At 31.3% G+C, this 24,397-nt stretch overlaps 1 protein-coding gene across 1 annotated transcript in view; it reads left to right on the top strand.

Moving 5' to 3' along the window:
- The window catches only part of LOC140044864 (adenylate cyclase type 8-like), a 29,043-nt gene extending 27,018 nt beyond the window's left edge, over positions 1-2,025 (top strand). Inside the window, exon 18 of the mRNA XM_072089557.1 lies at positions 268-2,025. Coding sequence (XP_071945658.1) covers positions 268-743 — 476 coding nt within the window. The 3' untranslated portion in view covers positions 744-2,025. The remainder of the gene's footprint in view (positions 1-267) is intronic.
- Positions 2,026-24,397: the final 22,372 nt, after the last annotated feature.

The following is a 24,397-nucleotide window of genomic DNA, read 5'->3' as shown; positions in this document are numbered from 1 at the left end:
TTGAACTGTATTATCATAACTGATACGCGCACAATTTCTTTGTGGTCTGAACTCACAAAGTTCGCGATAAAACGGACCGCGATACACAGATTATTAATGATTAAAGCGCTGTGTGTGAATGCGAATTTCGTAATGTGCATCTATACTCTACATTGTGTTCACACGGTCAAATTTGTATTTCAGGTTGAAATCTGTGTGTGAATGCAAAATATGTAATGCGCATCATATACTCTACATTGTGTTCACACGGTCAAATTTGTATTTCAGGTTTAAATCAAGGCCCAGTTGTTGCCGGTGTTGTTGGTGCAAGGAAACCGCTGTTTGATATCTGGGGTAATACGGTCAATCTAGCAAGTCGTATGGACACGACTGGGGTGCAGAACAGGATACAGGTACCAGAATCAACTTATACACTCTTAAATTCAAGAGGCTTTCGTTTTCAACTTCGTGGAGAAGTAAATGTCAAAGGGCTTAGTGAGCCAGTTACAACGTATTTTCTAGTCGAGCGACATATACCACCACAAGGCTCCCTAGGTTGCTGTCTTAAGAGACGTCACAGCGAGAGTCAGTCGCTGGCTACAATAGTTTTCGGTTTGGTGCGAAGTAAACGCTTTAGTCGTCAGGCCTCCAATCCTCTTCCGGACGAACTGCCCGTTAGGCCGTCACCTCGAGACCTCAGGAAAGTTTGCAGTTTAGCGGATCAGCCAAAACGAAAGAACTATTCTACTGTTAATTTGTTTTAAGCATGATTTTCGCATTATTATTTAAATTAAAACAAGGAAAACCAATCGAACTATCGTAGAAAACTTAAATCTACAGTGAAGTCCACAGGAAGATATTTTTTATGAGTGCATCGAAATGATGATAACAATAACAATACCGTTTCGAACTACACGCACGCGTGCACTTTGTGTTTGTATTTGTGTGTTACTAACTAACGAACTTTAAACAAATAATATAAATTCAGTATTAATATAGTATTATACAAACCACATACGTAAAGGTGTGCTTATGTCGACAAGGAAGTCAACTGTGTCGACAGAAGGGCTCAGAGCAACTGAACGCAACTGAACACGGAATATATTACCAAAAATGTCGACATACGCTTCCTTTCAGTTACCCATAAAGCGCACCTAGCACATCTAATTCCATTCAGTTCCTTTCAGTCGCACATACATAAAAAGCGCGCCTCGCACATCTTATTGCGTTTTCCGTTCAGTTGCTCGAACGTTGACATTAGCGCTCTCGCGCAACTGGTTCCTTTCAGTTGAGGTCCGTGTCGACATCATGAGCTCGTCTTAACGAACATAACTGAGCTTTTCTTTTCCCATACATTAAGCTTGTTGTTTTACATACTCTTAAACATCCTTATTAACATAAAATGCACTGCTGTAGGCCTACGTGCTTCGTTTAAAAAAGAAAAATAGTGTTTTGAGTTAGCACAGATGTATTGTCTCCCATAGAAAAAGAAACGAAAAAAAAAATAATGTTTTCAATTATAAAATGACAAAAATATATGTTTAAATTGAACCAAAAACTTATATTGGTTGATTGAATGATATATTGATAATTTGACTATTGTTTTGCTTTAAATTACAGTTTTTTCAGATAATTAATTTTTTTTCCCAATCCAATTTGGATAACTATTATGTGACATTAAAAGGGCATATTAAACCCACATTGTTTTAAGAATTATTTTTTCAGGGGGACTGTCACAATACATCTGTAAGTTTTTTTTACTTGTTATGTAATATGAATTAGGCCTATATTCTTTGTGTTTATAACCTAACCCTTTACAGTGTTGTTAGATGATATACTTTTCAGTATTAAAGTGGTTTAATTGTTTATAACGACAAACATAGCGATACCGATAATGTTTAAGTCAATGTTTGTGATCGTTTATATTATGATAGATGCAATTTGGAATACTTGCCTTATAAACAAATTAAATGCACATATATTTGATTCAAAATTAGGAGTATTAGAATTTATTATTTATAAAATATGTTCTGTCGGATGGCGTCTGTGGATATTTATATTTACTAAGAATACTGTGTGTAATATTGTATAGTATAAACTTAAACAACGTTTTAATAAATTTATTAATTTCTTGGAATATCAATTTGTTGCTTCAAACTCAAAATACATCATGTTGTTTCAAAATATCGTATTCGATTGGGAATTTTACCGGTTTTACGTTGAGTAGGCCTATAGTTTTGTTTAACTTATTTAACGAAGTATGTTGAGCGTTGAGATTGTTCTTAACGAAAAAAAGCTTGCCTTGTTAACGTTTTCTATTCGAATGATTTTCTGTTATACACAATCTGATCTGATCACAATCAATTTACAGTACAAAAAGTACTCAACGAATCTTTATGTTGACAACGAAAGTTTCCAATCTAATTTACGACAATTGTAAGATTTGGAGGAAATTTGTAGGAAATTGCGATGAAAGCGGGCGCTAGTCATAATTGACAAAGTCAATAATCATTCAAGTAGTATGGCGCCCTCATTAAATCATTTATAATGATAATGTTATATTGTATCAACATTGATGATGACAGCATAGAATTATAACAAAATCTTTTAAGTTTATAATGTTTTATTTATTGTTTTAGTTATTTTGGGGGTTTTGTCTTACAATAGTAACGATAAATGGGGAGTATGTTTTTTTTTCTCTTTTGTGGCGTTAACCACTATTTTATTCATTTCATTCTCAAATGATCAATACAATGATTTTACACTTCATCCAAATATTTATTCCCTTGTTATTCTGTTCTGTTATTTTCTTGTACTTTCTTTTATCTTTAGTACGATTTGATCGAAACAATTCGGTCAAATATATATATATATATATATATATATATACTTTATACTTTTATATGTATTATCCACTTTTTTCATTATTTTCTTTTATTTTAACTATTCCTTTCTACAATAGGTCTATGTCTCTGTACAAAACACACAAGTGCATATATTCGAGTACATGATTGCACACATGCATACATACATACCCACGACAAAGGTATATAAATAAATCAATATTTACAATATATAAAATGCAATACAATTATTATTCTTAATTCTTTTTTTTTTTTTTTTTAACAATAAGAACATAAATACAAATATAAAATTCAAATAATTATAGTAAGCTTAAAAAAAAAAATGGGGAGTATGTTTATAAGACGATTCATCCCTCTTCAAGTTATGCACTGTATTGGTAGTAGTTACATGTTTGTCCTATATATAACTTCTTCCAACAATGTAGTACTGTATGCGCCGGTTTGGCTATTTTATTCTTGTACGATTTATTGGACTTATCGCTAACTTTGGTGGGTAGGAACTAGTATGGGTTCCAGGCGCAGTTTTGACTTAATATTAGTAAAAATATATATATATTGGCACATATGGCGTTTCATACGTATACTACTTTAGCTTGTAAACTATTTTTAGACAAAAATTGAAACGTCGACTGGTGGACTAAAATAACAAAAAACAAATAGATATCTCGCGCAATACTCGCGCCCCTACAATTGAGGTACTTATTATACTCGAGATAGCCTTGAGATAACTCGCGCAATACTCGCGCCCTTACAATTGAGGTACTTATTATACTCGAGATAGCTTGAGATAACTCGCGCAATACTCGCGCCGCTACAATTGAGGTACTTATTATACTCGAGATAGCCTTGAGATAACTCGCGCAATACTCACGCTCCTACCATGGAGGTACTTATTTAACTCGAGATAGCCTTGGAATAACTCGCGCAATACTCGCGTTCCTACCATGGATGTACTTATTTTATACCTCTATTCTCCTGCGTAGTTAAAGCACATCTCAGCATGAACTGACCATGAACTGACCATGCTTGATTTATTGACAGCGAGCCATGAGATAATCTTTTGTTAAGATCAACATGAAGTAAAATCCAATGAATTCAAATCGATTCTAACTGGTCAAAGAAACCAAATGAAACTAACTTCAATTGTTAACAAAATCGATTTGTAATGAATAATTTAATATGTTTTACAAATGTTGACAAAACAAAATATAGGCATAATAGGCAATTAAAAGAATGCTATCGGAAAGTGTAGGGACCTACCACGGCCGCCGGGGATATAGTGAGTGGTTGTTGAAGAAGTATAGACCTTGTCAACACTGCAGCTTTTCATCAGTCTCAAGTTTGGTTACCACTAGGACGCGCGCAATATGACGTAAACGCAACTCACATGATGAATCGGAGTATTTCGCTTGTGATTGGTTACATTGCTTGTGTTGCGTGTTACTGTGCGTGCCTCAGTGCGTTGCGTCTAACCAACCTATAAGAATTAAATACAAAATACACAGTCGACATGGGTGTTCAAAACGCACGACACAATTCAATCGGATATTATTCTTCAAAGGTTCAAAATCAAATAAAATTATTTATCGATATCTGCATTGTATATTTTACAAATGCCATAGGCGTAACAACGAAATTGTGACCTTTTCACCCTAATTATTTAAAAATCGAATTAATAATAATTGTTTACAATACAATATTATAGACTTTAGACATTATCCTTGGTCTAGGTTAAGGTTTTTTAATTTAATTATCAGTAGTAATGATAATGCAACAACAACTATGATAATAATTTATATATATTACTTTTTAACAACAACAAACGCTTTAAAACTTGGAGGAAGAATAATCTCAAGGTAGTAGTATCGGAGTCGAAGGAGCAATTCTATTGGTCGAATGTTTATCTCACGTGATTCAATGGGCGTTCCCATTGTACCTACGTCACGTCATTTATTTTGTTACTGGTTTGGGACAAAAAGATAAGTAAACTTGACAGCCAACTTCAAGTCGAAAAAGTACTTTATACTATGGAAATAAGGAAGAACTTGACAAATATATTCGTCTGTAATCTTTGATCAACTTTACTGATATTTATTAACTTTATTTACTCAGTTCATAGGCCTGGACAGAGCTAGATTAGAGGATAGGTCTAGTAGGCCTAGGCGGCCTACCTAGCTAGCTAGGCCTACTTCGTCGGGGCGACGACGTTTGTTTGTTGTAAACGTGTCGCGTAGGAGGATGCACATAGACCTAGGCCTCTCCTATATGTGCCATCACCTTTCACTATTGCGTAATATTGATCACACTACCCTAGGCCTAGTCGAACATATTTAAATATATACTGTAGTAAGAAATAAATAGATATGAAGTGTGTCTTTCTGGCTGCTTATTGGAGCGTTTGACTGCAAATGAAAGGATGAGTTTTCGAAAAGGAGGAGAAGGGTAAGCTTTTTATTTAATAGTTAAAATTAATTCTTTTCATCATCCTAATTAGCTAAGTCTAGGCCTAATGTAACTTGTAACTTTTCTAGTGCTGTTTTTATTTACTCCAGTCTAGGCTTAAAGATAAGTAATCAATCATGGAAAGGCAATTTTAATTAAAAGTCTCAAGTCATATATAGCTAAAAAATACAACAGTCAACACCAATACAAAGGCATTGCAGTAACTCTTCAAACCTGATTAAAATTTAGAAGATATAATTATAATGTTCAATTTAATTTAAGAAATTAAGAAATATCAATTATTTTTTTAGTCTTTACACAGCAATGAGTCATAGCTCGACCTCTTATAAATTTATCAAAAATCATAGTAGTGTTTGCTTTAAACATTATGCTTTTCTCACCTAGCTACTTGGGTATTTGACTTGTTTACATTTTGATAACTAACACAAACGCATGTTAAATGTTGATATTGTGTTGCTAAATTTCATATTTGGCTGCATAATATAATATCTAGTCACTCTGTAATATTACTGTTGTGGATAAAGCAATTCTGATCTTGTGTTTAATGATTGGTTGGTGTTTGTCTTAACAATTAAACCTGTCATCATCGTTGTGTCTACAGATCAAGTGGAGTGAACGACAAGAAGGATAGAAAGGCCGCAATGTTACCTATTATCAAGTCGCATGCTGCCAAGAGGCCTTCTTCTCATTACCGTCATGGAAAGGTAACTAATGTATATAATCAATTCTTGCTCAATGCTACTGTACAACATTTATATTAAATTTTTTTTTTTTTTATGCCTATGCATCCTAAGGGAAGGGGAGGTGTGAATATAAGAAATTACTTCATTTGCTCTTATGATTTTTCAATAGCATGGATTTTTTTTAATACAGTATTTTTATCAAATTAACTTGAATTAATTAATTTAATTAACGATTTTTGCATGCAACATTCTTACTGTACTTTCGTATCTGATTGGCCAATTTGATGTAACCATATTGTGTGGTCTTTTTCTGATCCATGGTGACCGACTCACTTTTTGAGCTGTGATTACATTTGAGTTGACCATCTTGTTCTTATAATATGTCTAGCAATCCTAAGAATAAGCCTAATGCTCATAATTTGGAGCTAGTTTGTCATACTCACCCATACTGTACCATACCTATGAGCCTTGTGTATATAAAGCTCTGTCTACACTATCAAACATTATGTGACAAAAAAATGTGATGTGCCCATATATGGACATGATGATGTCATATCACTACCATGTTTGGGCATATCATTCACTATACCATATTTGGGCACATCACACATTTTTTGTCAAACTAGTTTGATAGTGTAGACAGAGCTTTAGATAGAGAAGACTCTTGGGGTAGAGTCTGATTAAAATTAATCATGGTAGAAAAAGACCTTAATCAACAAGAGCAGTAGAAAGTCTTGAGGCTGGATGACCTCACTCATCTACCAAAAAAAGACATAATCCAAAAAAAATGAAATAAAAACAACACAATGTTTATTAAAGGTTTGCATGGTGAATAAAACAGTAATAATATTTGCTTATTTTATTATTTATTATTAATATTCTCTGATATTAAGCTCTGTCTACACTATCAAACTAGTTTGACCAAAAAAAGTGTGATATAAATATAAATATAGATATATAAATATAGTAGTGATTTGCTCAATACGGTAGTGATATGACATCGTAATATCCATATATGGGCACATCACGTTTTGTTTTCACATAAAGTTTGATAGTGAAGACATACTGTAGCTTTAAATCTATCCCTTCTCATGTAAACGACCAAATCTTTAACCTCCATTGCTAAATACATATGTCGTTCACTGATAAAGTCAATCAAACGTGACAAATCAAAGCAATATGATTGGTTATTGATCCTCTTATCAGAAATCACCATGTTCGATGCAAATTCTAACACCTATTCTCTATTTTTTATCTTTACTATTTACTTAACTTTCTCTAGCATTTCATAGTGTATAGTGCAAAGGAACAAGTGGTGGATCCAGGATGTGAAACAGCATGTTCATACACAGTAGTAAACAAAATAAATGATATTATAAACCAAGGCAAAATTAAATGCTAAACTACCTACTGATGGAGGCATCTTTTCCTTGTTTTGTTTTTGGCGTAGTTAAAGCAATCACACAAAGAGTCAATTACCTGGGTAATCCTATACTATAGATATAAATTTTATTAACAGTTTTACTAAGTAATCTCTTAGGATTAATTAAAAATAACACTTTTGTTTAATAAATTACCAATTGAAAATGTTCAAATTTCGTTTGATAGTAATTGTCACCATTTAATTAATATTTGCCATTAATTGGAATGTTTAATGACTTTCATTCTCACGCATATTGTACGCACACAATGTTATGATATTCTGTTTTAAACTCAAACCTTTTATTTAATTTGGGAAGCTATTATGTTACCCTGTAGCGTGAGCCTCCAGAGATCCAGTCAAAATATCAGTTGTACAAAAGAACCTGTAAATATTTTTGTAACTTACAATCATACAAGTGAGGAAGTAATTATCAAATTCAGTTATCAAAATAATCCTGAGGCTTAGTTGTTTTTAAGTGAACACTTACCAAGAGGACATTTACTGTTCTGCCTGTGGGTCTACCTACTATATGTATACTTAACTCCTTTTTACTTAGAAAGGGGGGGCTTGACAATTGGTTCCTTTAAGTAATTATCAAATTCAGTTATCAAAATAAATCCTGAGGCTTGGTTATTTTTAAGTGAACACTTAGAAACGGGCTTGACATTTACTATTCTGTCTGTGGGTCTACCTACTGTATGTATATTTAACTCCTTAGTACTTAGAAAGGGGCTTGACAATTGGTTCCTTTAGGTCCCTAGGTCTTTCATTTTAAAATCATCTACTTTTAACTATTTCTATTCGCTTGAAGTTGTTGGGGCTTGGCATTTACTATTCTGCCTGTGGGTCTACCTACAGTACTGTATGTATATTTCACTTTTTAAGTACTTAGAAAAGGGGCTTGACAGTTGGTTCATGTAGGTCCCTAAAGTACGTCTTTCATTTTAAAATCATACATCTAACTATTTCTATTTGCTTGCTGTTGTGGGGCTTGGCATTTACTATTCTGCCTGTGGGTCTACCTACAGTATGTATATTTAACTCCTTAAGTACTTAGAAAGGGGCTTGACAATTGGTTCATGTAGGTCCATACCCCTTTTATCCTATTCACTGACTTAACAATATCACCCTAATTACCTAACTGAACAGAAATATATAAGGATTATAACGTAACGGGTCTTCACAAAGGGAAGTTGTTGTGAGTTGCTATGGTCACCTAACCTTTTAAATGCTTATTTTGATCTAGACAACCTGGCAATGTACTATTATTAGTAGAGGTAACACACTTTAATTTACCTATTTTAAGAAGCCACTTTGACGATACCACATCTAAAACCACTTCTTTGTTTTTAAACTCCAAGAGTACACTAATTATCCCTACTTAAATTCTAGACTACAAATATTTTATTATAAGAAATTATACATTTTAATTTTTAAACTTAAAGATATTTTCATATTTCATCACATTTTGTTGTCACATAAAATTTTATAGTGTCGACAGAGCTTTTTTTTAGTTCCAAATTTGGTCCACCAAAACTAGTCTAGTCTTGCATTGTTTACTTACTGTACATACAGTTATCAATGAGACGCAATTGTCTGTTTGTTACAGTATTAATGTACAGTACAAACCTATATAATCACACATTGCATGTGAATACCTCTAAAGTTCTACATAGTTTAGAAAATATTAAATGTTTTCAATCAAACCTATAATTATACCTGCCTACAGTATACAATTTTTTTCATAATTTTTTTTATGTTAAACTGTTAGCATAACAGTGGCAAAAAGATGTTTTATAGTAATATTTCTAAAAATTAATTATTAATTTGATATCTTTAAAATTAAATTCATCAATAATGAGTAGGGCAAATTTACTATACATTATGTTTTTAACAATAAACAACCAACACAACCAATTGTTTTAAAATCATCTACATCTAACTAACGCTAACGCTTGCAGTTGTCTTAAATTTTGAGTTGAATCATAACTGGCAAACATACCTTGCCCTAATGATAATATTGTAGTAAGGTATATTGACAACTCCTTGTTATGTAATAATGCTTTTATTTATAATGGATTGAAGTCTTATTTTTAACATGGAAGTTGATTGAATTGTTCATCAATGTCATTAAACCAATGTCGTCTTAGATTGGAAAATTATAAAAACGCAGAATCTATAAAAAGAGTTGGTAATTAATTGGAGCAGAATGTCCTTGCAGTGTAATCTATATCTTTGCTGAAATTACTTGAAATGACCAATCAGTTTCTCAGTATTGATTTTAGCGAAGTAAGCAGCTGATAAAGGTGAAAATAGCATTAATGATCTAACATTCATGTATGAATCAACATTGTAAGCCTTGACATTAAAGACATTTATGTTTGAACTTACATTGTAAATCATTTTAAAGTAATAAGTCTTAAATGAAGGTTGTTTTGTCGATTATAGAGTCTCCTACTTTGAAAAGATCAACTTTGTTTGGTTCGGTTTGCAGAATTTATTTTTTTTCAGGCTCTGCGAGGTTCAGTATCTTGAATAAAATAAAGGAAACATAAACATTAATACTGTACAGGGAAAAATTTCATTTTAAAATTTTGTTTAGCAATATTGCTAATCAAATTGATTTTTTAGTTGAGAAACATAGTTTTATATTGTATGTTTTGCTACTCTGGCGAAATTATTCCCGTGCTGTACATCTTTTTTAAAGATAAACATACAGGCTAGAGTAGGAACATTGCTTTACCAGTTACGATCCCAAGTGATCATAATTTCCCCTTCCCCAACAGCAGTCAACAAACAGAGCAGAATAGTAAACATGGTTTTAAACACACTTAACCATACTGTAAGTCTTATATTTTCCAATTAAGTATCTAAAGTAATCAATTTGTTTCCATTTTATGAGTAAATATCAACGATCTTATTCTTCATTTATTTATTTTAAACCCAATAAAATCAATTGTCACAGATATGTCCAATTGTCGCAATCATGCACCACCACTAAAAGGACAATTGTGACTGAATGACAGATGACACAGAAAGACTTGTTGAAAACATCTTTCATAACACCTGTTAGTAATATCGCAAACAAAATATCTGCGTATCTTTATTCTTAAAATCCCTTTTATCACCACCTAGTCTAAACCTCCTTGTCTATTCAAACTCCCTATTTAACCTTTTTAAATAAAACCTTTTAATCAAGACTTACCATGTAATTTAATATTTTCTATATAGCGCGTTTGCCTTTTATTTTGAAGTTGGCAAATTGTTATTAATTGCTTTAGGATATGGGGACAAAAATTTACATAGAGTTATGTCAATAAGGAGAGCATGGTCACGAAAAAATTGGCAGTGTGTTGACCTTGTGACCTGGTGTAACACGATAGGTAGAATAATAAAGTGCCGGTCATTAAGTGACTGGCGTGTAGTTGTTTGGCAAGAGAGATCTAGTTCTTTATGTAATTGCGCTACCGTGCAATGGACATGTAACACTATATGATTAAATGTAAAAATCATCATCATTTATTTACTGACGGTCTGCAGAGAAAAATTTCATTTTAAAATTTTGTTTAGCAATTATTCCTAATCAAACTGATTTTTTAGTCCAGAAACATAGTTTTGTATTATATTTTTTGCTACACAATTTTAGAAATGTGATGTAGCAATAATATATAGCTTTTTGCTATGCTACACTGGCGAAATTATTCCCTGGTCTGTCACTCATTCTGCTACTGTACATTGCCTCCTATCCATTTTTCTACTATTTCATGGTAATTACGTAGTAGTAGTAATCAGGGAATAATTTCGCCAATTTTTTCTCTGGTAATTGCATCAATGTTTATTATAATCTTCAACAAATTACTCGCAATTAATCCACCGTTTTGGTACACTTTTTTCGTTGTCAGAACAGAAGCCTCATTTCAGTTACATTGTTGCGTACCGTAATTTAAATTTGTCTGTAAGTTTGTGGTGGAGCTGTAGCTTGATGGTTAACGTGCCTGCCTTCCAATCTCAAGGTCCGGGGTTCAATCCTGATCTAGTGCCAAGGTTGTAACTCACAACTCCAGTCCCTAATAAGCCTCAAATGAGACTTATAGTTTATAAGCACGATAAATTATAAAATAGTTTATCCATCCTGTAGTGTAATTGGCGAGTTTGTGCTATTAATATGAAATAAAAAAATAAATTATTTATTGTTTGTAGGTTTGCATGGCGAAATCAAATGTTGAAATAAAGTTTGCGGTACACCACGTATATTAGTTCTGAAAAGAACTGTTGAGTTTCTCAACATTTCGATCAATATGCTTTGATCGTCCTCAGGAGTGAGTAGTACATAACTGCAGTACCTACCATTTATGAATCCCATCCCTCACTCCTGAGGACGATCAAAGCATATTGATCGAAACGTCGAGAAACTCAACAGTTCTTTTCAGAACTAATATACGTGGTGTACCGCAAACTTTATATCAACATAAATAATTTATTTTACTCATTTTAAAAAATGTTTTCTTCCTAAAAATGTGTAGGTTTTACCGCCTCTTCCCTCCCTTTTATTTTTGTTTTTGTTTTTGAGTAAATAAAATGTCATAGATAATAAACCAATAGCGTGCTACCGGAAATTATTGTATACTAATTTTTATTTCTTTTTAAAATTAGATTTATTTAATTTGTCAATGTAATCATTTTTATTGCACAGGTTTTTTGTCCATTGTCATAAACACATTTAAACATAGAGAGGAGAAGAGAAATTTCAATAAATACTGTATTATAGTCTCGGCAAACAATGAACAATCGCGTCACAAATTCACATTTATGTACAAAATAATATACTCTATTATATTATATCTAGACTCCGCCAACAAATAAATTTGAACAATTGCGTCACAAATTCACATTCATGTACAAAATAAATTTGCATTTTAATTTCTTTTATTAAGATGTTGTTCCCCTAAAAAAAAATTATTTTTTGTTAACTTTTTTTTATTTTAATGTCACATAATATTAATAGTTATTTACTTTGTAATAAATGTAATTTAAAGCAAAAAAATACTTAAATTGTCTGTCACTTGTCAGTTTCAAATTATATAAGAGGCATATATTGTAAGCCTTTTAAAAAATTGATTGAAATAAGTTTGTCACCCCACACATTTTTTTGTTGTCTCTCTTTATTGTTTGTTATTTTTTGTTATATGTGAGACGAAATAAATGAAATGAAATAAATGATAGGTATTGTAGTTATGTACAAGTACCCTAAAGAATTTGCTGCAGTATTCTAAATAATTTAATACAATACCCTAATTAATGTGCAGTATCACAAATATATGTAATGTTTACAACATTGTAATAACTATTCTAATACTGGATTTAAGATTTTAAAGCTCATCATTTTCTAGGGCTCCCTCTAGACTAAAAGTTTTGATCTAAATAAAAAGATGTTTGAAGGCTGTCTTGTGATTGGTCAATTTTTGCTGGGTGAGTGCATTGTACAATAGGTGAGTCACTGACAAAGCATTGTTATTGGCTGTTGTGTGTGAGACATTTGAATGGCAGGGTAACTAATCCTCAACACAGGCAAAGTTATTAAAGAGCAATAGCATAATCACTAGCAACTGAGAGAAATAGAAAAGAACATTGTTATATGTTTTTAGAAATGTTATAGCTAAAACAACTGGACATTGGCATTTTATTACATTGATTATGTTATAGCTGAGTGATTAAGGAAATTAAACATTGCAGATAATTATCGGAGATTCTATATATATACCACGCTTTTCTTTCGTTTTATGTTTCACATAAATGGAGATATTTTATTACTACCAGTACCAGACTTGAATAAGTACATTAAAAATCAATGTCTGGTGTTTTTAGTAGCCAATCATGAGTAGAAAGTTGAAAGTATATGTGCAACCGATGCAGAGGACTAACCCAGTTTCAGACATGCCGCTGTCATTGCCCCCAGCCCAGGAGAAGGGCAGCTTGGTGACAAGGAAACGAGAGATCACAGCGCCATTTATTGCTAGAATGGTAGGAGCCAATCTTATCTTTTTTTTTTAGTTGTGTGAATAACTTATTTCTATGTTTCATGCCCGGTTCATGATGTATATAAGCACTGTAGTTGCAAATAAGTTCGTCATTTTTATCCAGCTGATCTGAGCTCAATTTATAATCAAAATAGATTTTTTGTTCATACGAAGTATAAACTGCAATCAATTTTTTTAAATAATACTACAGTAGCTTGCGTTCCATCTAGGTCATGCCCACAGTTGGTTCTCGAATGCAGGAAGGGACACTAACAACACAACATAACATTTATTTTTCTTTCCTTTTCTATGTACAAAGTTTGTGATGAATTAATTATAAATAAGAGCGGCGAAACCCAAAAAGCGAAAACTTGTGAAGGGCTGCCTAAAATAAATTATAAGGTACAATTTTATCGAATAACAAAAACAAAAACCAAAGAAAATAAATGAAACCAATTTAAAATATCAATGATTGATTTAAAAATGTTTAAGATTCAATGATTGTATGTGGAAAGTAGGTGTCTTTTTAGCTTAAATGAGAAATGACTGTTTTATTGTTAGAGACTAACCAATAAATGTAATAATATACAGAGTACTACTGTACTAGTAGTAGTAGTAGGAATTAGTACAGAATACTTTCAGCTTTAGGCAACAATAGATTTTTTAAAAAATGAATATAGATTTGTAATAGCATGAAACATCCGTATTTGTAGTGGTTAATACCAATGAATCATACCTATTCAAATATTGGTGGGATTTTTCTGTAAATAAACCCACCGCCATAAAAACGTAAATTTACCGATATATGTGTATGAATTGAAAGCTGATACCATTCTATTAATAAACAATTCTGAAAGAATATAATTTTCTTTCATTTTTCAAAAACACTGAAAAAGAAAACGCTATTTATAAAAATGTTTTCAATAATGCTTTCTAGCAAATATATCAATGTGTTTATCAACTAGTTTTGTTTACTTTGTTTAAGTCGTGGTTAATATGATGCTTGTTCAAATAATTGTAGTGGGTTTTTTTTAAAGAAATCCGGAACTATAAATTTACCAATACATACAATGCATTGTAAGTGATATAATTCAGTAATAAAATAATTCTATAAGAATATAATGTTAATTGGTCAGATGTTTGTCACATCCTCTGACATAATTTGTACAATACTATTAAGTAATAATATTAAGTACAAATTTAAAATTACGTCAGAGTAGGGCAAACCTCTGACCAATGAAAAGCTACTCCACAGTAGTTACAACAATTACCATATAATTCCAATAAAAAATAATTCTAAATTAAATGTAAATAAAATTTTGATGTATCTTGTTTTATTTACCTGTATTTCTATGTCAGTAAATCAGAAATAAACATTTTAAATATTTTTAAAATATTTTTTAAAAATCTAATTATGAAATTTATATCGAATTGATTATATGAAATAAAATTTATTTTTTCAGTGTTTTTTTTTAGTTTAAAAAAAACATGAAAAATGAAGAATAATGAAATCAGACTTTGAATACGTTTTGTAGATGTAATAAAGTTAATCCCTTCCGTAAAAAAAATGAAAAAGAAAATAATATTTTCTCATAAAATGACAAATAAATTGTACAATTCAACCAAAAACTGGCAGCCTATTTTTTCGATTTAATTTTTGTTCAAAGTGGATTATGTGACATTAAAATGGCATTTTCAACAACAACAAAAAATATTTTTTTTCAGTTGACAATACATCTTTAAAGAATGAAGGGAAAATTATGAACTTTAGTACAATACAGTAATTATTATAGATTCATATTTAGAGAATACAATAGTTTGATGAATTCAATGTCAGTGTTGCTTAAAACTCTCAGTAGTCTGTTAATTACTGACTTCTATTGAAGAATACAACAGCTAATCACCCTTTTATTATAAGTAGTCAGTCTTCTTATTTTGAACATATTATTTCAGAACAATGTGCTGGTTGTGGTAGCTTAGTTTCAACGTGCCAGTTGTTGTCTAAAGCTCTGTCTACACTATCAAACTTTATGTGACAAATTATGTGATGGGAGTGGAGCTGTGGCTTGGTGGTTATGATGCTTGGCTACCGATCTAAGGGTCCTGGGTTCAAGTCCTGTCATATGTCAGGGTTTTTTCTCATGACAATTTACAACTCCACTCCCAAAGACTCAATAATAAGTCTTTGTTTATGTAGAGCATCTTGTGTATATGTTTGTCTTGTGAAATTATTAAATAGTTTATCCATCCTGTAATTGGCGGGTTACTCGCTGTTGGATGAGTATGAAATAAAATAAAATAAAAATAAAAATAAAATAAACTAGACATGTAACTCGTCACTTTGACGAGTTTGGTTATCCGCCGCGCAAGTGGTGCAACATTAACATTAAGGGGATAGGTTGAGGACAAAAGGAAGTTTTCACGTTGGCATTATGACCTGAACTGAAGAATATGATATATTATTATTGCTGAATTTTATTATTTAAATTCATATATAGTATACACAGTATAATCTGTATCCATATCACATACAGTGACATACATAGAATTGGTGAAATTACGGGACCCGCTATTTATTGCAATTTTTAACATGTTGACGGTTTTAAAATGAAACGCAAAGGTAGCAATTCCGAAAGGAAATTATCTCAGCAACAACGTATTAGCGTGTAGAAGAAATTTGAATACGTGAAATATTGATGCGCGCTCGTTTAAATGTAATGAATTATGACGCAAGAAATGAAAATACGACCTTTTTTATTTAACTGGCCATATGATGACGTCACAACATCCGATTGGCAACATTTTTACATAATTTCGTATCTACAGTCCAATAGCTTCCAGAAAAAGTTTTAATCGTGATTATCACATTTTATTCTTACGTGCTATAACAGATTAAAATTTACTGTAAAGATGAAATTGATGCCACACGTGATTTAAATTTTTAGGCATGATGACGTCAAAAAAATTAAAATATTTTTAACTCATGCGAAAGATAGTTAATTGACCTAGACAATATCAAAATCGGGGTGAAAATGGAAAACGAATAAGTGGAGATGCGCTCTATTCAATGTGTAGAGCTATGACGAAAGATACAAAAATCCTAAATTTTATATTCGCGTGGCCATACGATGACGTCACAATGTCCGGTTAGCCATATTAATACCTGATCCGATATCTACAACTCATCTACTTCCAGAATATGTCATCCACAAAAAGTTGACCGTCTAGTTTAGAAATTAAAACTGTTTAAAAAAAGGCATATTTTAAACGAGTTTTTTAACCTTTTCATAAAAAAACGCACGCAAATTGTCCAATTCGACGTGCTCGTATGACGTATCTTTAAGTCGAAATTGTTTAAAATTTGGTAAAATTACTAGAAAAGGCTGGAAAAATATAATTCACGCGAAAAAAATACGTTTTCAATGCTACGTGCGCACCGCACACTTAAAATTGTGCGCACGCGTGGGAATTTTTGACATGCTTAAAACGACATGAAACGCGTAGAAAGTTGATTATAAATTAATTTTGCGCATTTTGAAATTTTAAATGCGCGTGCGCGCGTAACTTTGTGTAAAACACGCAATTTTTTTTCAACAGAAAGTTAGCGCATGATATAAATTAAACTTTTGCAAAGTTTCACTTTAAAATGTTATTTGGTTTTCGACATATGTTAAATACGAGAAAATCGTTAAATCGCGCGTACGTCACGTTGCGCAATTGTAAACATCATGAAAAGCTTCGCATGACGACGTTACATAAATGTCAAAATGTTAACATAGTTAACAAAATGTTATGTTTGCAAGTTTTAGAGAAAAGCGTTACACAAAAATCATACAGAAAGAAAGAAGATTAAGAAAAAGATGTTGATGATGATGATTTCGTACAATCACAAGAGGTTATCCTGCAACTTCGTTGCGGATAACCAAATATATGGACATGATGATGTCATATCACTACCATATTAAAGCATATCACTACCAATGACCATATTCGGACACATCACACTTTTTTTGTCAAAAAAAGTTTGATTTTCAAATTGAAATATTTTGAGTACCCTTTTTCTAATAACTAAATTTATAGTTATTTGGCCCAATAATGAAAGCAACATGTTTTTTTTCTTTTGAATAATTAAATTACTTTATTTTACAAACCCTCCATGTTGTTAAGATTATTGTATAATCAAAAAGATGAAATATATTCCTTAAGTCAGTAAATAAAAACAATATCATAGAATACATTTTAGAAAAATAAAATGAAATAAATATTAATATTATAAATAATCTATCATATAATAATATCTAAAAATTCAGTAAAATATAGCTCTGTCAGTGTCTACACTATAAAACTAGTTTGACAACAAAAGTGCCCAAATAATGGTGGTGATACACCCAAATATGGTATTGATATGACATCATGTCCATATGGGCACATCACATTATTTTGTCACATAAGTTTGATAGTATAGACAGAGCTTTATGTACATATCACTATCTAATGTCACTTTACACCATCATTTTTTTATTGTACGCCTGTGAGTAACATTAAGAAACACCTGTGTAACCTGCTTGTATACTAACTGTACAAATAAACTGTATGATTTTGATGGATGTGATTATTGCCTCGCGGTCATGGATGTCATACTGAAGCTGATTGAAGATTCTGACACTCATCAATCATCATCTGCTGTATTTCAACTGTTTAGTGGTTGAGATGATGGCTTTCAAATTCCAGGGTCTTGGGTTCAAATCCAGCTTGATAATTAGACATCTGGTATTATTAATATTAATCTTTTTACTGTATTTAAAATATGGATTCCAAAGATTTTTAGTTGTATTTTAACATTAATATGGCATTGGCATGTTTCCAATTGTGAACTGTGGATTGAAATATACAGTGTTAACTGTAATATTTTTACAAAGTAAGAATTCTAAAGATTTTTTTAGTTGTATTTTAACATTACTTTTTGGCATTGGCCTGTTTCTAATTGTGAACAACCCTGGATGCAATTATATTCATTCCTCTATAGGCATCTTACTATTAATATTAGTACTCTTCTCAAGCATTTCTGATGCCATATCACAAATATATTTAACAAATTGTTGTTGATTTTGAACATAAAATTATGTTTACCAAACATAACTACGCATGGAAGTTTCAATGCTGTTTTGAAGAATTTAAATGGATTTGAACCTTCTACCTCTTGTTCATGATAAGCAATCCATTGGACCACAAATTGCAGTACTTTAAAATACACATGTAGAGTATTTCATGTAGGTTTTAGTATACTGAATTATCTACCCTACATATCTGATACAATGTTTCATTTAATGCAGTGTATTAACTGTACATGTTAATAGCAAAATACTTACTTAATTCTTTCTTGACATTGTTAACAATAGTATTTTATACTAGTTATACAACCCATAATCAAACAATTCTTCACATAGAATTATATTTAATTGAAACTGACACTTCTGAAATGAGATAGATCTGTAATGATATAGTGTTTGAGTTACTGCATTTATTCAACAATATACTTTGTTTTACTGGCCACGCAACAAACATTTTATTGGAGCGATCTGTGCCGGGTCAAGATTTTGTATTTGCGTTAGATCAACAGTACTTAGTGTCGTTAGGTTGGATATTGTTTGATACGCAAACACGAGAAAGATTCGATACATTAGTTGAATGGCACAAATAACTAAATGTAGTACACATTACAGTAGGCACATAGCATAGAGAATACAAAATATTAGATGAAGAAAAGTTGAAAAATATATCTTGACAGTTTTTTAAATTAAAAAAGAAATCATAATTTGAGTTTCAAAAGTGCATGTACTGTACGATGATTAGAGGCATTTATCATATTGTGAATCTTGTACATTTGACTTTTGGCTTGACTACAGCTTTTGAATTAAACCCAGGCCTATTATTATTGCTATTAGTAATATTACAGTATGTATTATAGATGGAGAAGTATCCTATATCTAGCAATAGATTTGCAAATTTTCTTTCTTTTTCTGTTTGTACATTTGTTCATATGGATGACATTTTTTCCAATAAATAAATTGAATTGAATTATTCTTTGAAATATCAAAATACAGTGATTTTAATTAATTTAATGAATTGTTATGGAGAGCCATCTTGATAGTGCCTCATGGCAATCCTCAGGGTGCTGCACCGCTGTCTTGTTTTATATGTTTTTGTTCCTAAAAATTGAATAAAATAAAAATAAAATAAAGTTATGCCTTTACTTTGTTTAAATTTAAACATTCTTATTGCTAAATTTCTTTGTGTACTACTTTACAAATATTGGCCTTTATATTATTTTTTATATTCTGTCAAAATGTCTAAAAATTCTTGGGTGTTGGAAAGAGAAAGTGTGGAAAGCGAGAGAAATTTGTTTTGTAATGTGGTTTTGGTCTGTATTAAAGACAAAAAAAGGAATAGTGTTAACAATAAATAAAATACTTCTATTGTCTCTTAACAAAAGGTGATCTATTGTGTGATTGCTTTACATTCTTAGTATGATAATCATCTTTAGTAAACATGCCAGTCAAATTAAATACAGAAAACAGAGTCAGTCAGTTCTCTATCAAATGATATATATGACGGGGTGGTGTCCTAGCATTGTGCCAGTCAAATTAAATACAGAAGACAGAGTCAGTCAGTTCTCTGTCAAATGAGATACCAGACTGGTGTACAGTCCTACCATTGTGCCAGATGCTGTACAAAACATTTCAAATGGTTCTCAATTTTAAGTAACAGTTTGAATTTGGTGTCATTCACAGTATAGCTAACATAAAAATCAATTGTTCAATCATTTGTTCAATCCATTTAAAAAGCAAAGAATAAAAAGTAACAAATTGATATTGAACAGTAGAGCGTTGTTCGGTAAATGAAAAGTTAAATAAGAAAGTAAATTAACATTCTGAAACTAGAGTAACTCTGAACCCGTTGAGAATTTTTCAGTAGCAGTCAAATTGATTTCTGAAGTGCGAATGTAAATAGTGACGGACAATAAGACGAAACACTTGATCAATTCTAGCACATTTTTTCAAACACTTGAAAAGTGTTGTGACGCTGTTGACTCGCACACACAATGGAATAACCGAAGGCTAAGTATGAAAGGCTGAGATGACTTAGCGTGTTTAGTAATTTAAGTAACAGGGTTGTATATAGTACTTCTTAAATAGAACAAGCTGATTTTAGAAAGATTATAATAATTTCTGTCTATCTTCTACTTTAATGTTGACAAAATAATATTGGAACTGTAGCTTGGTGGTTAATGTGCTTGCCTTCCAATCCCTAGGTCCGGGGTTCAACCCTTACCTAGGTCCGGGGTTCAACCCTTACCTAGTGCCAGGGTATTGTAACTCACTACTTTTTCAACTCCACTCCCTAAGACTCAAATGAGACTTAGTTTATAAGCATGATTTATAATTAAGCATGATAAATTATAAAATAATTTATTCATCCTGTAATTGGCGAGTATGTGCTCGCTGTTGGATGTGTATAAAATAAAAAATATTAATAATAATAATATTATTAATTAATTTTTGTTTTCTTTTGTCCTGAATCTACGAATAATTAAGTCACTGACTCGTCAGCTCATGATAAAATAGAGAGAGAAAAGAATAATTGTGAAGATATAAAAATATGTCTTAAGTGCAGATTATATCAGAGAAGAAAATTCATTCTTCCCCTGATTACATTAAATATTCAGATATTGACGTTATTTTTTTATAGATAAATTTATTAATAACTGAATAATTACAGTTACCACATGGTGATTTGTCAGTTTTAATGATCAGCTGAATTCAATGGTTAGCTTTCCATTTTGAATTTTGCGTGGTGTATTTGTTTTTACAATAAATAATATATTCACCCAGGAGGTAAAACTTGTGGTATATAGACCCTTGAATTCTTTAGTTTCCTCTCCATAAAATGTTTGTACAGACAAGAGTATTAAAAAGTAAGGCAAAGTTGAAAACGGCAAATAGGTGAGTGTTTAGGCGGCCTTGGAATTAGCTCTCCTGCTGTGTTGGAACCACCTCTCGACCCCCACCTTTGTGTCCTATGCAGCCCACATAACCCCCTAGAGTAACCCTATCATTTTGATGCTAGATTTATGGTTGAAATAATTGAAGATGACCATTTATAGTGTGTGCACATGTTGTGGAAGAGGATATTTTATTTATTACAGCTACAGAATATTGCAAAATCTATGTGGATATTTTAATATTTTTTTATTTATATCAACATCTATTGCATTTGATCAATGATTGCTAATTTCAAGATGGTTTAAAGCTCTGTCCACACTATCAAACTTTATGTGACAAAAAAAATGTGATATACCCATATGGACATGATAATGTCATATCACTACCATATTTGGGTATATCACTACTATACTTGGGCACATCACACTTTTTTGTCAAACTAATTTGATAGTGTAGACAAAGCTTAAAGTCAGCGCCCGAGTCAGCGGCCTACAAAATCTATTAACACCTTACTTCCCAAGCTGAACTTTTAAACTTTAGGTGTATGTACAAAATACAACAGTACAAGAGTATCATGCCATAAATTTAACTGGTAAAAAATTGGAAATCTTTTTGATTCCCGTTGAATGACTTTTAGACTCAACAGTTACATGGTGAAATAAAAGGTTAAAAAAACCTAAAAGTTGTTTTGGTGTGGCTCTTACAGTAGGCATATGGCATAATGAAACATGATTATTAATCATAAAATGCATAAACTGTATTTAGATTTGCATTTAATTATATTTTAATAAACAAATATCTAAGTAAGTGAAATTTTGTGACTAATTAATTAATTAATTGACAAAAAAATAAATAAACTGTAAAAATTAATAACATTAAAATTATTTATTGTCTTAATTGAACTTCTGAGTACTTTTTTCATACAATTGATATAAAGTTATTACTATATTAAGAGAGATTTGTTTTCTTATCCCTATGGCGATGAGTACACAACGTCACATACCCCTTGTGGGGTACATAGGGAGGTTAAGGTTAGCCATCCATAAACCCTGTTGCCATAATAAAATAAAATCACCTTGCTAGTATTTTCTTGTGATTGTTTTTACTATACAGTAGTACATCAAGTAAATTTGTTAATAAATATCTTTTATTTTGTAATTTGTTCTTATTCTTTTTTTTAATAAATATTTTATTTTGTTCTGTTATTTTTATTTCATATTTATTTTTTGTCTGTAAATTATAGAACTTTCTGGAGTATTAAGAAGAATTATTAATAGTACTGTATAGATAAAATATGATATAGTACATTTAAATCCCTTAAAATATGGTGTTAATCCCTTCAATGTTGTCAATCCCTTAATGGTGTAAATCCCTTCAATGTTGTTAAATCCCTTTATTTTTGTTAAATCCCTTTAATTTGGTAAATTTCTTAGGTTTTTGTAAATCTAATATATGTTGTAACCCTTTAGTGTTATTAATCCATTCAATGTTGTAAATCTCCTCATTCATGTTATAAATACCTTCAATGTGGTAAATCTCTTCAATATTAAAATATAAAATGATTGTAAATCCTGTGAATGTTGTTAATCCCTTCTCAAATTCAATTTCCTTCAAAAAGTTTTACCCGTAAACAAAAAGTTTGAGAGAATCAATAACTATTGATTTGTTACGCATGAAACGCCTGCTAGTATTGTTTCAGTAAACTGTATTGTACATCGCAAAATGTAACAGCAGCAGTTCACAATTCACCCATACTGAATGTGACATCCAAGTCAAAAGCTTGGTTGTGATATAATAATAACTGGTGGTCAAATTATCTCTTGTATTGCCTCCTTCTCCTCATTGGTCAATAATATAATAATTTATTCATAAACTTTATCTGTTAAGCTCTGTCTGCACTATCAAACTAGTTTGACAAAAAAATGTGTGATGTGCCCAAATATGGTAGTAATGTGCCCAAATATGGTAGTGATATGACATCATCATGTCCATATATGGACACATCACATTTTTTTGTAACATTAAGTTTGATAGTGTAGACAGAGCTTTACATTTGTTTCTTAATTTGCCCAATGAAACTACAAGCAGTGTAATTAGTTTCTTGCATATCAAAAGAGTTTACCAGTTAAAAAGGTCATATCGATAAATATACGACAACATCATTACAATGCTTCTATTGTTTTGGTTACACATTAACCTGGTACAAAAACAGAAGCTGCCCCTAAACATAATCCTTCATCGATATTGTACCTTTGATTCAATGATATCTTAGCTTTGTTATCTATTACCTTGAAAGGGGATCATTGATCAGGGAGACGAAGCTGTTCCCCTACCTGCATTGATTACATGATATTGATCGCTGCTTTTGTTGTGTCACTATTCTTTCTTCGTTATCCCTCTCTTAAAGGAAGACGCGTAATCCTGTTAGTTTCCGTTCCGTAAGAAAACACTGTAAAGGAGGTCTGGATGTTGTTGAAGCCTAAACCGGCTAATTGATTAGAATTTGCCTTTAACTATATAATGTTGTCAATTGATGTCAAATAAAGTTCATTTCGCTGCTTTTTTTTTTTTGCTTTTTTTTGGTGTTTTTGTATTATTTTCCTTATCATACTTACTATAATGCTCTGTTGTTTTTCAAAGTGCATAAAGACTTGTTTTAAATCTGTGTTTTATTGAGTGTCTCACACTTTCTTAATAATTGATTAGAATACGCCTTTAATGTCAAATAAAATTGTTCCTTATCATACTATAAAGCTCTGTTTTCTTTCAAACTGCACAAATGACTGAGAAGACTCATGTTTAATATGGTAATTCTTATCCAGTTCTTAAATCAAGGTTATAATTATACCAATCACTGGTAAAGTGAGATCACCAGCATAAGATAAAAATATCTTATGCTGAAAGGCTGAGCTTAATATGATGTGGACTATATCCTTTGCATTACAATTTACGAAATTTAGAGAGA

The sequence above is a fragment of the Antedon mediterranea genome, chromosome 1 (genome assembly GCF_964355755.1).
Source record: "Antedon mediterranea chromosome 1, ecAntMedi1.1, whole genome shotgun sequence".
Lineage (NCBI taxonomy): Eukaryota > Metazoa > Echinodermata > Crinoidea > Comatulida > Antedonidae > Antedon > Antedon mediterranea.
The sequence above is the reverse complement of the archived record's forward strand: the minus strand, read 5'-3'. Positions and strand labels throughout refer to the sequence as shown.